Raw genomic sequence first — 21,569 nt, 5'->3', positions numbered from 1 at the left:
CAGCAGTTTTATTAAGCTGCGTAAACCCTTTTTTTGACAAGTAGAAATCTTCATCTTTGAAATGAATAGAACATATTTTAGACGTCTTGCCAGGCCTCCAATCCATATCATGTCTCTCTAATTGGACAGCTTTTATCCATAGTTCTCTGCGAGTAGCATTTTGTGGGAATCTGAATGGAAAGTATAGCAAATACTACAATGTAAATGACAATACCAAATTTGATTATTAATTTTAAATAACCAGCCATTATTATTATTATTATAGCTCCATCCCGTGGAAGTAAAAAGGAAAATACAAATCTGTAAGAAGGAATTTATTACAATATGTAAAATATCTAAATCAAACATAAGTTAATAAACTAGTCTACCTACTTCATTTGGCATAACATCATCCCTATTATCCTCGTAATCTAAAAAGTCGTATGTTGTTATGAAAGTCGTATGCAGTTGTTACGTTTTAGCTTAGCACGGTAGTATTGAAAAAATGTCGTCATATTTATTCCAAAATTTACTGAAGTTATCTGTCTACTTACACGTGAAACGTGATTCCACTTTTCTTGTTATGAGCAGAATAACTTTTGCACCACTTAACGGCACATGAAGACATTTTTAATTACAAAAAAACGTAGTTTTTATAAACCAATTCAGCCATCCGTCACTGGCTGTCATCTCGGCCGAACTGAAGTTGCCAATCGAATAGTCTGTAAGCACCGCCTACAATCGAATAGTTTACGTTGGGTCATAATTGAGCGGACAGTATGCTTCCATGGTTATATTCGTTCACTGATAATTTCAACGAGACTCGGTGGCTCCAACTGTGCCCCACCACATCATTGAGGGCGTGGCCAGACAACCAACTCACGCGCTGTGATTGGCCGAACCGCGCGGGGTAAAGGACAAGAGCGGCGACGCTAGAGAGTAGGACAAGTCGATAAATTTACAACAGCTATCGATATTTTGTATTATGTTCTAAACATGACTTTATTGTTTTGGCATTAAAATGTTTTAAGTAATAATTGCCATTGACTTAATTTATATATACCTACCTTTAAACATTTGACCTTATTTGCGAGTTAAGGTTTTTAAGGTACGATTAAGGTATATTAATTATTATTCGATCCATAAAGTTCTGTCACAAAGGTTTCTACTGATAGAATGTCATAAAAGCTTTTAATAAAAAAATAGCAATGATTCCAAAGCTTGTTATATGTTTATCAAAACGTACCTAACATAATTGGTATAAAATTTAGTAACGATTTTATTTATTGTTTGTTTATATTGTTTACTTTGGGATTGTCGTTAGACGCGAGCAGTCGCCTGGATTGTGAAAAATTAAACTCGTAATTAAAGACCATGAGTCTTCTCCGAGACCACGGGGACAACGCCGTCCTCGAAACGTCGGAGGTCAATCTTAAAACTTAGATACGCGATTAAGTCCCGTTGTACAATTTTAATAATGTGTAAAAATCGTGAAGTTTTAAATCAGTGTTAAATAATATTATTTTACACGATTTACTCTTATAGTGAACTCTCTATCGTATCGTATATATCGTATAAATAAGATATTATATAGTCAAAAACTCACTGCGATATTTTCCTTTGTTGAACTTGCAAGACCTAAATTAGAAGAATCCCTTACTAAAGTATCAGGGTTTGATAAATCCTAAAAGCAAAAAGAAATCTTAATTGTGTAAATAAATATGTAAGATATATTATGTTAAATTACATATACCATAACGACAGAGTTTAATAGTGTTGAACGTATAAACGTATATTTTAAATTTAAAATGTTTTTATTTACTACTTACCGAGACAAACACTTGACGGGTTTTCAACATTGGTATTGCCCAATCAAAAAGTCTGCGGCTTTTATTATGTAATTGGAAACATTTTTCTTGAAAATGATCCGAACAAATAACACTTTTCTCGCTCGGAAACCAGTTAGGGCCTCTACCTGTAGCATCTATCCATTTTTCTTTATTACTGGGATTTTTCGGGAAACTGAAAAATGACAACGATTTTTTTTGTATGAAAAATATTTTTGCAAGCATGAACATATTTGATCATACCTAGTGCAGTTATTAAAATCGTTGCTAAGAACCAGACTTTAATACCTATACTTATAGGTATAAACTACAATGTAATAAATAATATTTAAAACAGTTTTTTCTTTGACGTACCTACTGCATTTATATTATGCAGTATAGGTGCCTGCATTAATAGGTGTACTACTACAAAATAATAGTAAAATTGTAATTGAAAAATAATTACTTCCATACACACTATATCCAGATATTTTTATCGATAACGCTTAAACATCAATTATGCACGAGCGCCACTCTAGTTCCTTGCTTAAAGAAGGGAACCGGTTAGCGGTCGTACCAAGAAACAATAATGCCGTTGTGGATATCGTTAGCGGCTTAATGCATTGCGCCGTTGCCTAGTACACTACAAATAGTTTTCCATGCTAAGCCGTCAATGTAGAATGCATATTCAAATTGCCACGCGTTTGTTTGGCAGAATGGCCGACTCAGTAAAATCATTATGTCACTGGATTTATTTGTTAAAATGTGTTGTTTTATTGACTGATACGTAAAAAATGTACTCACATGTGGTATGTAACTCCATGATCCCTATAGTTTTTGCTAGCACTCCTATTTCTACACGAAACAACGCTACAAACCGGCATTTTGCCACGACAGCTAAATTGCGACTGTCTTACCGGTCGTACGGCGGGAAGAAAAATGGTCAGCCAGACCATGTTGCGGCGACACGCGCCACGCCTCCGTCAGATATCTAGTCTAGTACCTTCTATGATCTGAGTGTGCAACGCTACCGCCCTTGGAGGATATAATCAAACGGAGACGCCATGTCTGTAATTTTCTGTACAAAACAGTCTGCCGATTTTTGCGGGGGAGGGGAACGTCAAATGTATGCGTAACGTAAAAATAGCCATGTCAGATAAACGTCAGTCCATACATTGTGTATGACCGTTGGCCGCCTATTTTCGACAGAGGGGAAAGCCTGTTAATGGCTACTCCGTTTAGTTGTATCCTACAAGCCTATAGGTATCAACGGTTTGTTTCATCCTCGCCGCGCCGCGCCGCGCCGCCGCCGCGCCGCGCCGCGTTCGCGCGTTGTTGTAGCGTTACTCCAATGACTGCGTAATTAAAGTGACAAAGAAAAATGCTCGCAATTTGCGAACTTCGATTTTCGCGGTTATAGCCTCGTCGTCTACGTAGATGCGTAATAGAAATAATAGTTCAATGACTTCAAGTCTCCACGCGATACCTACAGCTTTTGAATAGCCATAGTCGTCGTAAGGCACGGCACCATTCTTGAGATACAGGCGACCTGTCTTTGTAAAGTATTTGTCTTCACTTCTGAAATGATCTGAACACATAAGTGTATGCTCGGTTGGTAGCCAGTCTTCGTCGCGGCGATTTCTTTGAACTAATTTAATCCATGCTTCTCTTTTTTCATGACCAGGTCGCGGAAACCTAAAGGAATACCATTCACTGTTACGTCATGATTTTTTTTAACTTAGGTAAGGTGACACTGATCATCTCAATACAAATTATAAGCTGAAAGGTCGTTTCATCTATACCTAATTTGTATTTTTATGACACGTGTCACCATACCCAACCTATTAAAATTACAAAAATACAGTCGAGGAAATTGGCGTTAGTATTTTTTACAGAAGTTCCATGCATTGTTAGAGCGGTTTCGCACTACGTCCGATCCGAATCCGTGAAAATATGGTCCGAAGTAGCCGTAGAACTATTTCTATGGTAATTTACGCACTCCGTCATCCGATTTCGGAAAGAAATCAGACGGATCTTTTTTTTATACCACATCGGTGGCAAACAAGCATACGGGCCGCCTGATGGTAAGCAGTCACCGTAGCCTATGGACGCCTGCAACTCCAGAGGTGTACGTGTATCTAGTGCGTAAATTACCATAGAAATAGTTCTACGGCTACTTAGGACCATATTTTCACGGATTCGGATGGGACGTAGTGCGAAACCACCCTTAAGTGGGTACCTATGGGTAGGTACCGTGTCCTATCTGTATGTGTCACATTTCACAATCTATGATTTCAAACAAAATGGCGGCATTCAGAAGAAAATAATATAAATTTCGGTTGGTTTTAGTTAACTTACCGATGATACGTAACGCCACTAGCTTTTTTCTTCCCAGTGGATTGATTTCTACAAGTTCTTAGCACGCAAGACGGCATTATTGCGTCGTTTGAGGCTCGAGTGAGGCGCGCGCACGGGCGTATTCTAAGACCGACGGCCGGCGACTGAACGAGTTGTTGCCGCACTTGCCGGCCAATGACCTTTACTTACATCTATGTTGCCGGCCGCATGGCGCAATAGTCAATAGTCAAAATATACTTTATTCATGTAGGCCTAGCAACAAGCACTTATGAATCGTAACATACTTATAAATTATCTTAAGCTAATTATCAGAGCAATTTATTGATGTTATTATTCCATAATAATATTGGATTATTATACAAATAAAATTTAACACAAATTTAAGAATTTCACAAAAGGATCGTCAAACATGAAAAAAAAATTGTATAAAAATACTAGTCTAGAATGTTTCTAGAATAAAATCTAAATGTCAAATAAATAAATAAAAAAGACAAAAGAAGTACAAACATCGGAATATCAATTTCCTCATCATTAATCAAATATACTTACCTACCTAATAAATAAATAATCATTTCGAATAACAATTAATCCCACGTTGTTTTATCATTCATGTAGTCTTGTGTTGTGTGGTATAATACGCTTTAGAAATAAGTTTACGCTTTACATAATTCTTAAATTTATTAATAGATAATTCAGTAATATGGTTTGGAAGTTTATTATAAAATCTCACACAATTACCCATGAATGTTTTTTTAATTTTATGGAGCCGAGTGAAGGGCACTGCGAGCTTATGTTTATTTCTAGTATTAATATCATGAATTTCACAATTTTTTCTAAAATCTCAATTCTCAGTGCCGGTTCTATACGTAGCTCGTATTTCCAACATAGAGGGAGTCACACTGTCGTTGTCTTACGCTAGTACTATGTAGCCTCGGAGTAATAATCCAATAAGGAGTGGAAACACGCACTAATTTCTATCTGAAAAATTGTGCCGTTTTCGGCGCGGGGGGCGAGGAACGCACAAAAATAATGTAAAAACTAATGCATTTCTTGCATGCGTCGCTACACACGCACACGACAAAATTATCAAACACTAGCATAAAATATATTCACACAAATACAAGAACAAACACAGACAACCCTGTCCGTGAACGAGATGATGTCAGTTCTAAGTAAAGGTAGAAGTGCGAGGGACTTGTCGATAATATCGTCGATATTTTATTGACTGAATTTTAACTGTCTGCTTTAGTCAATTATAATAATATGTAGTTAAATATCAAATCTTTGTACGAGCAATTTACTAACTTTCAATGTTTGTACTTATTGTATGCATGTTAGTTTGTCTATTTTAATGTGAAACTTTTATTCAATCGCTAATAGAACAGTTATTTAACCAGTAACGAAAGCCTTTTCGTTCCCGGGCTTTGAGTATATAGTATGGAGATGTGATAACGTAAACTCTTCGAACAAATTTTTTCGCCACTTTAAGCGGGCGGCGAGGTAAACACCTACAGCACACCACCAAAATATAAGTACCTAACTCAACAGACACAGATTTTGCTGTTGCGACAAACGCACACTACAAAAAAAATTCAACACATCAAAAATTTCACGCACATAGACAGAGTTTTCACATAACTATGCAGCATACACACGAACATGATAGTGATGAGTCACATCACATCTAAATAATGAGTCAAATCAGTTTAATAATGAATGAACTGAATTGTCTTATACTATTTATTGTAAAAGTGAAAATTCTGTATATTGAAGATATTAAGGTACGCAATAAAACATAAATGATTGTTTGTATGTATGGCTGTCTGTATTTATATATATTTCTGTCTTAGACCTCACACACAGCTAAACTGTGGAATGAAATTAACTGTCGCCCGCGGGTTTTCCGGGCTGATACATAGGTAAAGATATTAAAGTAGATTGGTATTTGTAAGAATCTATCTATGTACCTACCTATATGAAATTATATTATAATAAGGGTCATCTGTCATATAATAGTAGTTTATGTGTACCACAGACCACAAACAAGACACCCTCTAGAATGAGCATAGTAACTCTACCCCCTCTGCCACTATATACGGTAGTTTTACTCCATCTTCGAGTCAAAGTGTCAGAATCCCGTGCCGTGATTTGTCCGTGTCTTTGAACGGACCAATCACGGCACGGGATTCGCTCATCTCGTCCCCCCGCACCCCCGTATTTTTGGCAGCATCGGTTTCATGAAATAATTGCTCTAAAGTCTAAACTCCGTCTAGAGCAGCGGTCGGCAACCTTTTAGCAGCCAAGGGCCACATAGTAGTTAACGAAGTTGACGCGGGCCGCACTTTGTTAATATTTATTGACTTTATCAGACATTGTCGTTTGTCAATATTACATACAAAATAGCCAGGGAGGCTCGCGGGCCGCAAGTGACAGGTTCACAGGCCGCATGCGGCCCGCGGGCCGCGGGTTGCCGGCTTGCCGCTGGTCTAGAGGATTCCTAGTCTATGATGTGTACTACCATGTACTAATTATGTACATGACCTTATAAAAACCGATAATGTTATAATTATAACATTAAAGTACAGATTTTACCTACTACCACAGATATGAAAGTTCTCATAGTAAAATTGGTTGGTTGTAGTGGGTGTATTGGTTGGTTGTTGATTGGTTGTGTTATTGTGTATGCTGGTCATTTCCTACGGTTTGTGAACGTATTATAGAGCACTAATGATATTTACTCACTCCACAATGATATTTACGGCACTCCATTATATCACCAATGTACTGAATGTACCTTTATGTACCTTTATATTATTGAAATATTTTTTTTAAATAAATAATAAAGTAAGTGTGAGCATTGTCACCAATATAAATAAGTACTTATTTTGTGAAGCTAATGACAATTGTCACAAGAAACACGATAATTGTCACGAATTTCCGACACAGAACCACAGGGCGGACACGCCATACATCAAAAATGATTTGTGTTTATATGTGTGCGCGGCACGTCTGTACACGCGCCATTGAGTATCTGACGGAATCCTGACATGCTCTCAGACCTCTCAGTAGAGCGACTTACGCACACATTCATGTCGCGGCCAGTCGCGGGACGAGGTAATCCGAGTCGGGGCGGGGCGGTGCGTGTCCGTTCTGTATGATAATACTAAAATTACTTATTCTGTGACAGAGCTTTCAAACATTTCCTGTCAAGAATTTCATGAAATTCTTTGAAATCTTGTGACAATTGTCATAAACATCGCAAGAGAAATATCTGTTTTTTTCCGATACAATAAACATTTTTTAAATAATACAATGATGGTGGCAAACAGGAATACGGCCCGCCCGATGGTACGCAGTAACCGTTGCCCATGGATGCCTGTGACGTCAGCAGTAGTGATGTTTTACAATTCTCGCACCTGTCACCGTGGTGAAATAGGGGCCTGGTGTAATAGTTGACAGTCACATCGCACAAGGAGAACATATCAGTACCTACACTTTCCATGGTAAATCCACCTTGAAATCAAATCATTCCACAGTATGATTTTCTGAGATGTGTCCAATTACTTGTCACCATAGACTAGGAATCCTCTAGACGGAGTTTAGAGCAATTATTTCATGAAACCGATGCTGCCAAAAATACGGGGGTGCGGGGGGACGAGGTGAGCGAATCCCGTGCCGTGATTGGTCCGTTCAAAGACACGGACCAATCACGGCACGGGATTCTGACACTTTGACTCGAAGATGGAGTAAAACTACCGTATATAGTGGCAAAGGGGGTAGCGTTACTATGTCAGTCTAGAGGATGTCTTGTCTGTGCTTGTCACTTACGCTCTTTTAGAGTGACGAACTTTTGAAATTGATTTTTGAATTATAATATGGAATATTTTCTAAAATAAGTACAAAAAACGGGGCAATATTTAATTTTTATCCTTAATTTGATTTTATGGGAAAAAAGCCGGGTAATAAATTAAATACCTACTAGTATATTGAAGCAGTCATAGAAAAAAACACAAATTACTCACCAAACAAGGACAAAGTCGCAAAGAAGGCATTGCACCTTCAATCAATGTCTTTCTGTTATTAGCATTTCTGTAGCTTTCCGGAGTAAAGTGCTCCGAACAGATAACACTTGTACGTGTAGGTTTCCAATTATCGTTTTCGTTATTACAAAATTTTCTCCATTTCTCCTTTATATAGGGATCTTTTGGAAATCTAAAAGGACATACAATTATATTAAATAAAGTATATACATAATAGTATATGCATAACACATACACTCATAGTCCCGCACTAAATCTACCTATTCCTTTTATCTAGATACATTATATTTTTTAACCAACAATTATTTTCATTTGCAGACTAAATTTCAACATCGTATGTCCAGAGAAAAGTAATTTTTCTAATTCACCTTACAAGATTTAAATGTAACATACATCTCTTATACCTACTATTTATTTAAACAGGACTCTTATAAAAAAACTGATTATTAAACAAACTGCAGTGATTGAATGAATGAATGATTCATTCAAATGTTGAGTCGCTTTTTTGACTTTGTCACATCCCTTAAGACCGATTCGTCCCCGTACCACTGTATTCATGTTTACATTTTTCGGTCGTTTATGTATCGCAACGGTTTTTTCTTTAAATTGAGATTGTACTTGAATATACATTTAATAGTAAGTGTAAATACTTACCTGTGATAGGAAACGCGATCTTGTTGCGGACTTGAGGTATCAGATCGCCTTTTACACGACAATACTGCACAAGTCACCATTTTTTCAGAGAAACGTCACGCGACACGGAACGATGCAAAATGGCGGTGAAGCGACTTCAAGTAGTTTTATATAACGTGTTTGAACAGTTGATCAATGCACTTTGCCGGAGGGGGTCGCCTGTGTATCACATCTCCATATACTCAAAGTTCCCGGGTGAATAAACGAAACCGGTTTCCGAGCCCTGGGTGTGCGGCGTAAACAAAGATACCGAATAGGGCTTGCAATTCGAATATTCTAATATTCGAATTTGTCGAATATTCGACCTGTTTTGATATTCGAATATTCGGCCGCTCAGGTTTCGAATATTCGAATATTTTTTATTACTATAAAAAATCTATTTCATCCGCTGTAGTTACAGTTTCTGTGTGTTTTCCGGGTATTTGCAGTGAATGAGGAACGGTAGGTACCCAAACACGAAGGAAATAATAGTTTTACTGTATTCCTCTCGATAGACTTCGTGAATACAGTGAAACCTAACTCAATTTCAAAGAAGACGAAATCAAAAAGGATGTTATTTTTGCGGTGCATAAGTTTTAAGTTAAAGGGTCATTCTGTTTATTCAGTACCTACAAGCGTACGTTAAGCGAATTTTTGAAGCTAAACCTTGCCAATCATCGCAATTCTCAAATTTGATCATACACCAAACCTGCCTAACTAGGTAATCTAACCATGCACCTTTAGCTGACGAATAATCCACCCAGTAGTCAACTAACTTTTTCCCTTAAATATTCCAATATTATATAATTAGCCGATCATTAGGAATAAAAACTTGCCAAAACAAATAAAGTCAATAAAAATTCAAAATACAATGGAATTAAAGGCCTTTTAAAGTCACTCAGAGGCATGTAGCCTCTGAGTGACTACAAGTTAATTTAAATCGGAAAATAATTACCTACTAAAAATATATCTTACATAACTAGGTGTTTGGATGGTTAAAGTTATATTATTTCACGTAACGACGCATTTATAATAAAAGTTTTATCTAGAAATATTGAATACGTCTAATTTTGGCGTTTTACTTGTTTTTATAAATGTGGGCATCTCATAGTAGGATGATAAAATCTAGTCAATTAAGTGGATTTCTGCAAAATATCATTAGTTTTAGCAATATGTGAAAAAAGCTTTTGAATAAAACGATAATAAACCGATTTCTCGTTCCTTTTCTTATTTTTTATAATATTCGAATAATTATTCGAATATGTCGTCAGAAAAAGTCGAATATTCGAATATCTGGAAGTTTCGAATATTTACTATCCCTAACACCGACATAGGAAGAAACTTAGGTTAAGAAGAAAAATAGGTTGTTAGGTTGTGCTTAATTATGTAAAGTAGAGGGCCAGTAGTTCACCATGGAGAAAACACGGTGAAAAGGGAGAAAGAAAAAAAAACATAACATTCACCTGCGGTAATTCCAAAGTTGGTATGGAACACGGTTTCAATCTCTTCGTGTTATTAGATCGTGTTATAAAACAGTCAGTTTCAAAATGCTGGGAGCAAATTGTGCTGGTACGCTTAGGAGACCATGACACATGATTTCCACATGCTCGCATCCAGATATCCCGTTTTATTGGATCTTTTGGAAATCTAAAAAAATAAATTAAAATAACAATATATTTATAATGTTCATATAGATTTTATCGATATTTTTTATGGTGTCCCATCACTAACTATGGTAGAGTGATAACGGAGTAATAAATTAAAAGTGCCTATTTATGGAAAATGACGGCAGTAAATACCTTAAAATAAATAAAATACAATACAAATATTGGACATGTTAAATAAAAAATATACGATAGAAAAATGAATTTTCAAACAGTAGTATCGGTAATATCACGTTATTTATGATTTATACTATTTATTTGATTGAATGGATTATGTTGATATAAAAATATAAGCAACGCAAATTAGAAGTTAGGTATACCTAATGAATATTTAGAAAGTCTTCTTTAAATATTACCCTAAATTTGATCTAGTACCATGAAGTGGTATCACTTTCAGATTGACAATGTTTTTTAGTTTTTTGCTAAATTAGTGCACTATTTGATAATATTTACATGTAATAGTACTTACATATGAAAAGAAACGTGTTCTTCAAGTGCGCTAGATGTTTCCGATCGGTTTTTACAGGAGAAAATGCTACAGTTCGGCATTTTCTGCTCCTAACATTCCGCTTAGACTGACGTTTGCTGAATGGCGTATTTAATGACGTATGGCAACTAGTTTTATATAACCTCCTTGACCGGCGGCCGCCGACTTTTGGCAGAGGGGAACGCCTGTTAATGGCGGCTCCTATTGGTTTATTATTCCGAGTATGTACCTAGCACCCAAAAGAAATCCATTTTTGTTGAGGTCAAAAAACTTTATTATTGGGAGATTGGGACATAAAAAGACAAACTAAACAATTAAACTATAATGCGTTATAAAACTTAAAATAATCTTATAAATTTATTCAATGTTATTGTATGGAAAGTTTCATAGTAAACCGCCGCGGCGCGCCGGATGACGTTGAACAGTCTGTCAAGTGCGGATGCTGCAACTGGCACAATCTCACACACAAACTATAATAATAGCATGGTCTAATAAAACATGGTCTTCTCTTCCCAGAGTGTCACTTGCCTACGTCACAAAAACATTGCCACTTTATTTCAACATAACATGTTACATGGGTACATTATATCTATGGTTAATAAGTTAATTTATTTCTTTATAATTTAATCATTTTCATTTATATGTATTTTATCTTAAATTTTACAATAACACGTAATTTTTAATTATTCGTTAGCAATATCTTCCGATTCACGAAAGAAATTTCAGACGTTCGGGTAATTCTGTTTACACTACTGGCAACACAGGATAGTGCTGTCACATTTGACAATCCGCCATTTTGTCCCTGACCGACCGTCCTTGTCGAACGCGTGTTAATTGTTATTTCCTTCTCGCTCAGTGTCAGCAGTCGCAGTGTTTTCCAAACTTTTCACGTCGTAAGCTTCGTAATTAATGTTTTGTTACGAAAATGGTTGGCTGCTCTATTCGGAACTGTAAGAGTAGGAGTGAAAAGTGCAGTATAGATTTGTTTTATTTTACTATGTTTCTACATGAATAACTCAAAATTAATGCCGTTAAAATAATTTTCACCGTTGGTTAAAATTCTCCCACATTTTAAAGTTTGAGAACCTGTAAACAGCATGATGACGTAGGCAAGTGCCAGTTAGGTCATTCGCGAATCTCGGAAGAGAGTACCAGGCGGAGTATATTATTATACCATGAATAATAGTAAAAGAGAGCCACCTCGCGAGTAAATGTCAAAAAACGTCTACACAAACGCCCCAAGCTAACCTTTACGTATGTGTGCGTGCGCAGTGCACACATGCATACCTACTAATAAAACTATGGCGCCTCACACAGCAGTCATGCACAGCACTTACCACAGTTGGCAGGTGAAGCGTAGGAACGGCATTGATAGCTAACGTTCGCCTGTTGGACTTTGTTGATATGAAGCATTCTGGTTGAAAGTGCCGGGAACACACGACACTGGTCGGACGAGGTATCCAATCATGTTGTCGGTTTGCAGCATTCATCCATATTTCCTTCATTCTTAGGCATTTGGGAAACCTTAAACAAACGGAAACTACATGAACACAAACATGAACACTTTGTCAGTTAATGATACAGTCGCCATCAGATATATCGGAGCGGTCGAGTGTTGGCAAAATATCTGCACACGCCTCTGTTGTCAGAGCGTAATAGCACAGAATAAATAATAGTACTAAGTACAGAAGACTCACTCTCTAACAAAACGCGTCTGTTACGATCAGCACAGATATGGCCGCTAGGTGGCGACAGCGCCACGCGCGGCTTATGGCTTGGGGCCGAACGGATGTACTTTTAGCTACCTGTAGCAAAGCGACGAAATCGCGGAGTGAGACACGCCTGGTAATAGTGCGTCAAGTGCGTGTCCAAATATTTTTGAGCACCTCGGCCGCTCCGATATATCTAATGGCAACTGTAAAGCCCTAAGGTTTTGTTTGTGCCCTAAAATTATAAAACAGTAAAAATGCGTAGGTTTGGATAAAAGCATTATAAATTAAATTACACCACTTTAGATTAAAACATCACGGAGCAAAGACGCGTACGGACAGACAGACGGACATGGCCAAAACTATAAGGGTTCCTAGTTGACTACAGAACCCTAAAAAACAACCTGTTATATTTTTTGTTATTCAATTAAATGTGCAGCTTAAATTACGAAATCTATACCAAACATTTGTAAATTTATTTTTGAATTATCTTATCGATAGTAAACATAAACAATCACTAGTTCTAGGGACATCACTAGCTTGCACTTAGCTTAGCAATGCCACGTAAAGCCCCCTCCACACTCATGCGCGAAGCCGCGAACGCGAGTGTGGAGTTGATTATCGCAGACAGCAAAATCGACTCCACACTAGCGTTCGCGGTTCGCCTGCGATTCACGCGCATAGTCTGGAGGGGCCTTAATGAAAGACTGAGGGGCTACCGCGAAAACCGAAATTCGCAAATAGCGGGGATCTTTCTCTGTCACTCTAATTACGCCTTCATTGGAGTAAAAGAGAAAGATCCCCGCAATTTGCCAATTTCGGTTTTTGCTCTGAGCGCTGCTTCATTTAATTACATGCTCAGAGTTACACGCATAAATTAAATTTAATGTTTGTCAATGTCTCTCAAAATCGGCTTACCTGTGAAATGAAGTACCATCTTTTTGCACACCCGAGTTTTTAGTGTTCTTGCCGCACAATTTCACACAACAATAATGCATTTTATCACAACTAAAGCAATGCTAAAACTTTCTCGAGCGATGTTTCTCGCACGAACGCCGCCCGCAGACTGAAGTTAGCAACGTGGGCGCGTCTCGAAGATGGAGTGAATACACAGTATGCGTGGCAGAGGGCCCGACCGACCGACTACTCAGGCCGATAACCGCGAAAATCAAACTTCGCAAAGACATAATTAAAATATTTTTTTTTTTGGATTTTATGGCCTGGTTTAATTAAAATAATATACAGGATTAGGGTTGCCATATGAAAACATGGATCCTATTTTTTTTACTTATATCCTAATGTAAAAAAAAAACACACAAAGCAGAACAAAAACGTCAACAAATGTGAGTCCATTGTGGGTCAGAATGACATTTGCGATCCATGTAGGTAAATAATATAAGTAAATTTGAAAAATTCAACAGGTAATTCACTCTGTGTAAATTTGCAGGGAGAAGCAGGCTGACGAAACTAGGAACAAAAAATATTGTTGTATGGCAGTTGGTGACCTGACCATAGCCAAAAAAACAAAATAAAACATCAGTGCTATTTAACTGTCAAGTCAACTGTCAGCCATATTGCTTTGCTTGTCATGGCGCCTGGCATGTGTTACTCGCGTATTTCTTGGAGTTTAATTTTCAAAAGCTTTTACCATTTTCAAATACAATCAAATGTGATAAAAACATATAGTTACTCCATATCTTTTGTGTAAATGCCACCGAAAATCAAGGTCTTTAAATGCGAAATATGTGGCAATCGCTACACTCGCGATTTTCTCAAAAAAAGAAAGTTCATGGCGAAATTTCCGTTGGATGAAGACCGGTAAGTATTGCTTTAGATACTTTTAGCCTTATTTTGGTGTAGCAGGCTATAAAAACATCGAAAATTACATATTTCATATCCATTTTCATTGTCAACTAGGGATGTACTACAAGTATCGATAACTGCAGCTTTATTTGTTTATTAATGTAAATAATATAAGTAGTAATATGAGTGAAATATCCTGATAGTTTGGCCAAGAAAAGTCTGCAGCGATTTTGATAGTCCACGCGGTGCAAGTGTTATTTAATACGTCATAATTTCAAAGACTTGACGTTTAAAATAACACATGCACTGCATGGGCTAGGTATCAAAATCGCTGCAGACTTTTCTTGGACTAACTTTATCTTGCATGCGATATAACTATAACTAATTCTACGAAAATTTTCCCAGATGCATATCTTCCTTGCAGGAAATTTTCCTTTTGCCATTATACCTAGTCACATAATTTTTCTATTTTAAGAACCTCCTTTCACGCTACATTTTGCTTGCAAACTGTAATTATATAACACATTTAGATGTTTTTTGTATGTTTTCAGGTGTTTCAAATTACCTAATTGGGAACGAAGACCTGGGAAGAAAAGTTACATGCATTAAAATTTGTATGCGGAGACCATTTCGAAAAAAAAAGCTTTTAATAAAAAAAACATATGTCATTTTGCTCCATCCTCCAAAATATTTCTGGTCTAAGTACATTTAAGTCCAACCATATATTAGTCCACTCAAAGAACACTATAAAAATAACGTACGACTTAAATGTGGACTCGATCCTAACCTGAGTACGAAATTTGTTGACAGGAGCCTATGTTTCAACCATTATCGATATCGATAAAATACGCAAGCGTGTAGGATGCTACACTATTTAAGTCTGTTATGTTGGTAGTATTGTTCGTTGATAGTTCTTTGTCGTTCATGTTGGTAAGGATTGGAGAACCAAACGTACACATAGACTGGAAAAATTGATTCAAGTCGCTAGTATGGAAGTCCCGTCTAAAGTACTGTATTGTAATAGACGCCGCAAAGCATGGTTTAATTTTATCGGGAACCTTTTTTATAGGATCACTCGTGCGAGTCGTGCGTCTGGCTGTCAAATGTATAAATGTATAAACTTATACTAAGCATTAATCAATATATAAACAGGCCCTTGGCATTATCAGATTAAAATAAATTACTGATGATCTCCAAAATGGAGTTAGTCAGGAAACGGCGAGGTTTCTTTGAGAAAGTTACCTACTTAATTTAAGCACAGAATTCTCAGAAAGGAACCCTTGAAATTAACGGACTTTAAAACAACACCGTGTATCACCGTGTATATTAATAGTCACTTGTTGGGAATCATGATCATGGTGTAGCAAAATGTTCAAGAGGGTCACATGCTGATAATGAAAATATATTTTAGTAAAACGAATAGTTTAATCACGTTTTTCTCTGCGTGACCTCCCACTCAATACATATATGTATAGCTGGTCAACCAAATCTTGACAGTAAAAAAAAGCGCGAAATTCGAATTTTCTATGGGACGATATCCCTTCGCGCCTACATTTTTCAAATTTGTCGCCTTTTTCTACTGACAAGATCTGCTTGACCATCTATACCTATGTATGACCTATACATTAAAATAAATTTAAGAATGCAGTTCAAAATGAAGTGACTTACCTTTAAGACAGGTTTAGCATTTGCAGTTAGTCGACGTAGGCCCTTATTGGTGGTGTATATGTCGGAAGCAGGGAAATGGGCCGAACACACAAGTGCCGTTTTGTAGGGCTTAAAAAGGGCATCACCCCTATCTCTTGCTATAATAGCAGTCCACTCTGCACGTCGCATAGGTTTTCTTGGAAATCTTGAATTTAAACATAATAATATTCCTTACGAATTCTATATAAAAATTTAAAAAAAATATAGGCCTCACATCGACTCATTAGATTTTTGTTCCTTGACAGATTATTATTATTATTAACCATGAAATTACCACCAGATTACATAAATTCTGTAATCCTATCAAAAGAACTAACCGAAAGAAATATATTCCATCCTTTTTCCTTTTTTTATCGTTGTTATTTTTGCATATTTTTACTACACATTTCGTCATTGTTGACAACTTCACATTTGAGCGTTCCAAACAAGACTAAACGAAAAAGTAACGCGTGATCTGTTTTAACGTTACTTTTGCGGGGTCATTTTTTGCGGCTGATTGGGTATCCAGTTCTTTATATATCAAGGATTATACATAACTTATTGGCTTTTATATTTTCGTTTCACAAAACAAATAAACGAAAAATATGAAAATTTTTAATATTTACAAAATAAAACTTAGCCTGTTTCCGAACGCAAAACAAATGTCAATGACCTGACATTTTACTTGCCTTATCTAATTATCTTATCTGTACCAAAATCTTGTTTCGTAAAGCGAGTTCGCTATTAAATTTTGTTAATATTTATTGGAAGGAAATAATGTCTTTCTGTGATGGATAGGGCTGAATCAAACTACTGCCGCTTCTGCGCGGAGCCGAGGGATGAAGACAAGCTCTTCGACCTTAAAATGGATACAGAAATATGCCAAGCCACAGTCTCTAAATTGACATTCCTTAACGCAATGTATGTTGATATATCCGACAACACACTGCCTAAAACGATATGTTTCATATGCTACGACTCTCTAAATCGTGCATACGATTTTCTAAACAAAGTAAAACAAGCACAGGACGTGATTTCAAACCTTTATCCAGTGAAAAAAAGCGCTAATTATGATCTCGGAGCTGACGATAAAGTCTCTTTCGATGATTTGATTAACGACGATGCTGAATTACATATTAAACAAGAAACTTCTGGAATTAAAAAGCGTAAATCATCGACAACAGACTCAAAAGTTTCGGTTAAAGTTGAACCGAAGGAAGAACTTGAGGCCTACGGGCCTACAGATGATACTAGCAGTATGGGGCGCAGTCCGAGCCCTTCAAACTTCGATGATAGCCTTAACGTCCAAGATATCATCGACGCTGCCATGTCCGGAGGCCCCTTTACCTCTAACATAGCTATTTATGCTAAAGAAATGTCCGATGTTAGTAAAAAAGAAATAAATACTTGGCAGGAATACCCATGGCTATGTGCGCACTGCAACATAGAGTTTCAGGATATAGCAACGCTGCGGAAGCACTCGAAGCTGGTGCATCGCAAGTGTTCTGCGTTTACGTGTGTGGATTGCAAGTCGTATGGACACAAGAGTTTTAATGCCTTTGTTAATCATGTTATTAAACACCGGAAGAGCCTTCTGTAAGTATATAATGTGCATCTTAAAGACAATGGCCAGTCTTGATGATGATGATTCTAGGCTGTAATAAATAAATATGTTAATATTTGGGCACAAAGACACATGGTCACGACGGACATTTTATTATAAGAACCGGAGCCCTGTTTGTGTCTGTGTACTTATAGAAAGGTAGTTTACAACAAAACATAAAAAAGAGACATTTTCTAAATTGACAACTTTTTTTTTAAACAGTCACTTTGTATAAAAAATCTGATGATATTATAAATTAAAATTATATTAATTACAAGCGATCCACCCCGGCTTCGCACAGGTAAACCTTAACAAATTATACACCTAAACCTTTGTCAAGAATCACTCTGTTGATAGATGAAAACCGCATGAAAATCCGTTCAGTAGTTTTTGAGTTTATCGCGAACATACGTACATACAGATAGACATACAGAACATAAAGACGCGGCAGGGGACTTGGCTTTATAAGATGTATCTTATCTTATACCTTTAAACAAGCAATTCTTGTATATGTATTTATTTATTTATAGATATATTTCAGGATCTTGGAAACCGCTCTAACGATTTCGATAAAATGTGCTATATGTGATTAATGACTAAGAGTATTTAACTTTTTTTGGACATTATGTATTTTCAAAATGCAAAGTTTGGGTGAAGAACTCACTATATAAAGGATGTTTGGGAAGAGGGGTATAGAATATTTAGCATGGATTATCTATGCACCTGTTTAGTTCTTAACATTTTCAATACAAGCATTTATGGCCCAGGCCCACCTACACTTGGTACTCAGATGAGTACATACAAGCCATTACGTGTACATTAATATATTGACAACATGTGGACGCGCGCTAAGAACCGACAGCCGATGAATCCGGCACGAGCGCTACATGTAATGTTCGTAGTGCCGTCCACACGCAGAATTCGTGTTACATTACACGTTGGATTCCATTACACGTTACTGCCGTCTGGACCTGGACCTGGCTTAAACTTTACACATGTTTTTCGAAAACCTTTAATCCCTCAAAAACCATGGCATGAATAATTCTGTTAAAATGATTATAACCATTATTTTCAGAAACCAATGCTACTACTGCGACGCGGCCCCCGCCGAGCTGTCTCCCCACCTCGCCTCACACTTCAAGTCGCACCTCGCCTGCCCCGCCTGCGGCGACTTCCTCAAAACCGAGGAGGCACTGCAAAAACACCTCCTCGACTACAACTCCTCCAAACCCAAGCGGAAACCAAGGAGAAAACGAGGCGTTCCCATCACCATAGCCGACCTAACCTGTAATATCTGTGAAAAAGTCTATAAGAACCCTAACAGTCTCCGGGACCATGTAAAATTACATCGAAGCGACAGAAAAAGGGATTACACATGTGATCGCTGTGGCAAAACGTTTTACAGCAAAGGTACGCTAACATCACATATCATGTCACACGATCAGATCCGTCCACATATATGTAGGATATGCAATAAGTCCTTCTTATTCCCTAATATGCTTCGGAGACATGTTCAAATGCACTCCGGAGTCAAACCATATAGTTGTGAGCAGTGTGGCAGGTGTTTCAGGCTTCAATATCAGTTGAATGCTCATAAAATTATCCACACTGATGCCATGCCTCACGTATGCCAATACTGCAATAAAGCGTTTAGGTTTAAACAGATTTTGAAGAACCACGAACGGCAACACACAGGCGCAAAACCATACTCCTGCAAGCAATGCGGTATGGAATTCACCAACTGGTCGAATTATAACAAGCATATGAAACGCAGGCACGGTACGGATACATCTAAAAAGAAGATCACTCCGGAAGGTGTGTTTCCTATCAACCCTGAGACGGGGCAGATCCTGCAAGTACAGGATGCTGGTATGGATGAGTGGAAAAACAAGATTATGATACCGGCTAAAAGGGGAAAGAAAAAAGTTATAAAACAAGAGGACGATGAAATCAGGCCTGCACAGTTTGAGAGCACACACGCGTGCGAGAGCGAGAGGGATGATAGTAAGTTCTCTGGAGTACAATTCGTTGGAAATGCCGATGTGAATGACCTTGCCCCGTAACTATGAATGCGAGAGTGAGATAAACTATGCTGTTCGGCTTCTTTTCCTAGTGAAATATCATTACAAAAAGAGTTGTATTTTATTTGTGCTCTAGTTTGTAATATGTATTTAAAAGAAACTCGCTCAGTCTGAAGAACCTACATACGTAGGTACATATGTAATAAAAATAAATTGTAATGCAGCTACAAAAAATATTAAGGGCAAAGTATTTACGCCTAGTGTTATTCTATTCTAGAGTAATTTCTGTACAATACTTAAAACTTTAAAGTGAATGAAATAACTAAATGATGAACATTCACAAACAAATCTAAAGACTGAAATGAAATGCCATCGACAATGCAATATTTAAATATTGAAGGATATATTTTAAATAAAAAGCAAATAAGGGTTCATCCACATATTACGTCACAGGTAACAGGCGGAGCGGGGTTTCATGCCAAGTGTGGCAGTACATATTAAAGACATATCTTTTGCCTATGAAAAAGTGTGATAAGGGGGGGGGGGGCTAAAAATCGAAATTTTGTGTGATGTAATTAATGGACGACCCCTTAGGCAGGAACCTAAAAGCTTTTTCACTATCATGGTATAGTATTTAGTCTGTTATGGCATCCTATAGGAAATCACGTTTACCCCAATCATTTTCATGAATAGTGCCTTACACAGACGCTATTGTACATATGTATATTTTATTTATTTTGACAACATTACGCGGTCATCTCACTGATACCAATACGGACTTACGGACGTCGCTGCGTTGTAGGAGAGTGACAGCGCTATACGCGTATATAGCGATGTCCCTCTCGCACACCGGACCGGGGCGACGTGTAACTACTAAATACGCATCCAATGTGAAGACGCCATAATGGGCCTCTGGGGAACTGCTGCGAAAACCGATATTTCGTTATCTGCTTCTCCATCGCTCTTGCATATTCGAGCAATAGAGAGAAAGAACAAAAAAAACTTTTCATTTTTCGCGGTAGGACCTCTGAGCTAACGATTTTAGAGTTAGACCAAGATAAGTCTGCAACGATTTTGATAGCACACACAGTGCAAGTATTGTGTCATATTACATAGAAGTTACAGGTTTAAAATAACACTTGCACTGCGTGTGCTATCAAAATCGTTGCAGGCTTGTCTTGGTCGAACTCTAGGCGTTGATATTTTAACAATTAAGTAATATTACCCAGCATTTCATAGTGATAGTTGTAATACTTGTAATTATTTGAAGTGATTGTATTATATTGAAATAAATTACTTTTTAAGCAACGAGATGTCGTATTTCTGTAAATATATATATATACTCGTAATCATCACAGTATTTTTGTAATATGTAACTACCTAGCTAATAGTCTTAAAAGTTCAGAACTCCTAGTGTACCTACTTATGTAAAGCCTGACCAGTAATATAATTATGATCAATGATCTTGATCATTGTCAAGAGGGCGCTGTTATTCTCATGTATAGGGTGACAGTTCAGTATAGTATGAAAAAAATAGTTCCAGGAAATTCCGCAACATGGCGCGTGATCATATATTTCTGGTCAGGCTTTACACGGGTAGGTACACTAGGAGTTCTGAACTTTTGAGACCATTAGCTAGGTAGGTACGGTAAGGTAGTTACATATTACAAAAATACTGTGATGATTACGAGTATATATATATAATTGGGTTGGGTTTAAAA

The 21,569-nt window shown here is 37.2% G+C and overlaps 2 protein-coding genes across 2 annotated transcripts; one reads left to right on the top strand and one right to left on the bottom strand.

The window, feature by feature from the left end:
- Positions 1-1,299: 1,299 nt before the first annotated feature.
- On the bottom strand, positions 1,300-2,689 carry LOC134658970 (THAP domain-containing protein 3-like). Its single transcript, XM_063514576.1, has 3 exons — positions 2,610-2,689; positions 1,809-2,001; positions 1,300-1,317 (listed from the first exon to the last, which is right to left on the bottom strand). The coding sequence occupies exons 1-3, from the start codon at positions 2,687-2,689 to the stop codon at positions 1,300-1,302; spliced, it is 291 nt and encodes a 96-aa protein (XP_063370646.1).
- A 14,302-nt stretch (positions 2,690-16,991) lies between these two features.
- Positions 16,992-19,910, top strand: LOC134659195 (zinc finger protein 99-like). Its single transcript, XM_063514823.1, has 2 exons — positions 16,992-17,820; positions 18,903-19,910. Exons 1-2 carry the CDS (start codon positions 17,015-17,017, stop codon positions 19,888-19,890), a joined length of 1,794 nt encoding a protein of 597 aa, XP_063370893.1. The 5' UTR covers positions 16,992-17,014; the 3' UTR covers positions 19,891-19,910.
- The last annotated feature ends 1,659 nt before the right edge of the window (positions 19,911-21,569 follow it).

The sequence above is a fragment of the Cydia amplana genome, chromosome 24 (assembly GCF_948474715.1).
Source record: "Cydia amplana chromosome 24, ilCydAmpl1.1, whole genome shotgun sequence".
NCBI classification, from domain to species: Eukaryota; Metazoa; Arthropoda; class Insecta; order Lepidoptera; family Tortricidae; genus Cydia; species Cydia amplana.
The sequence above is the reverse complement of the archived record's forward strand: the minus strand, read 5'-3'. Positions and strand labels throughout refer to the sequence as shown.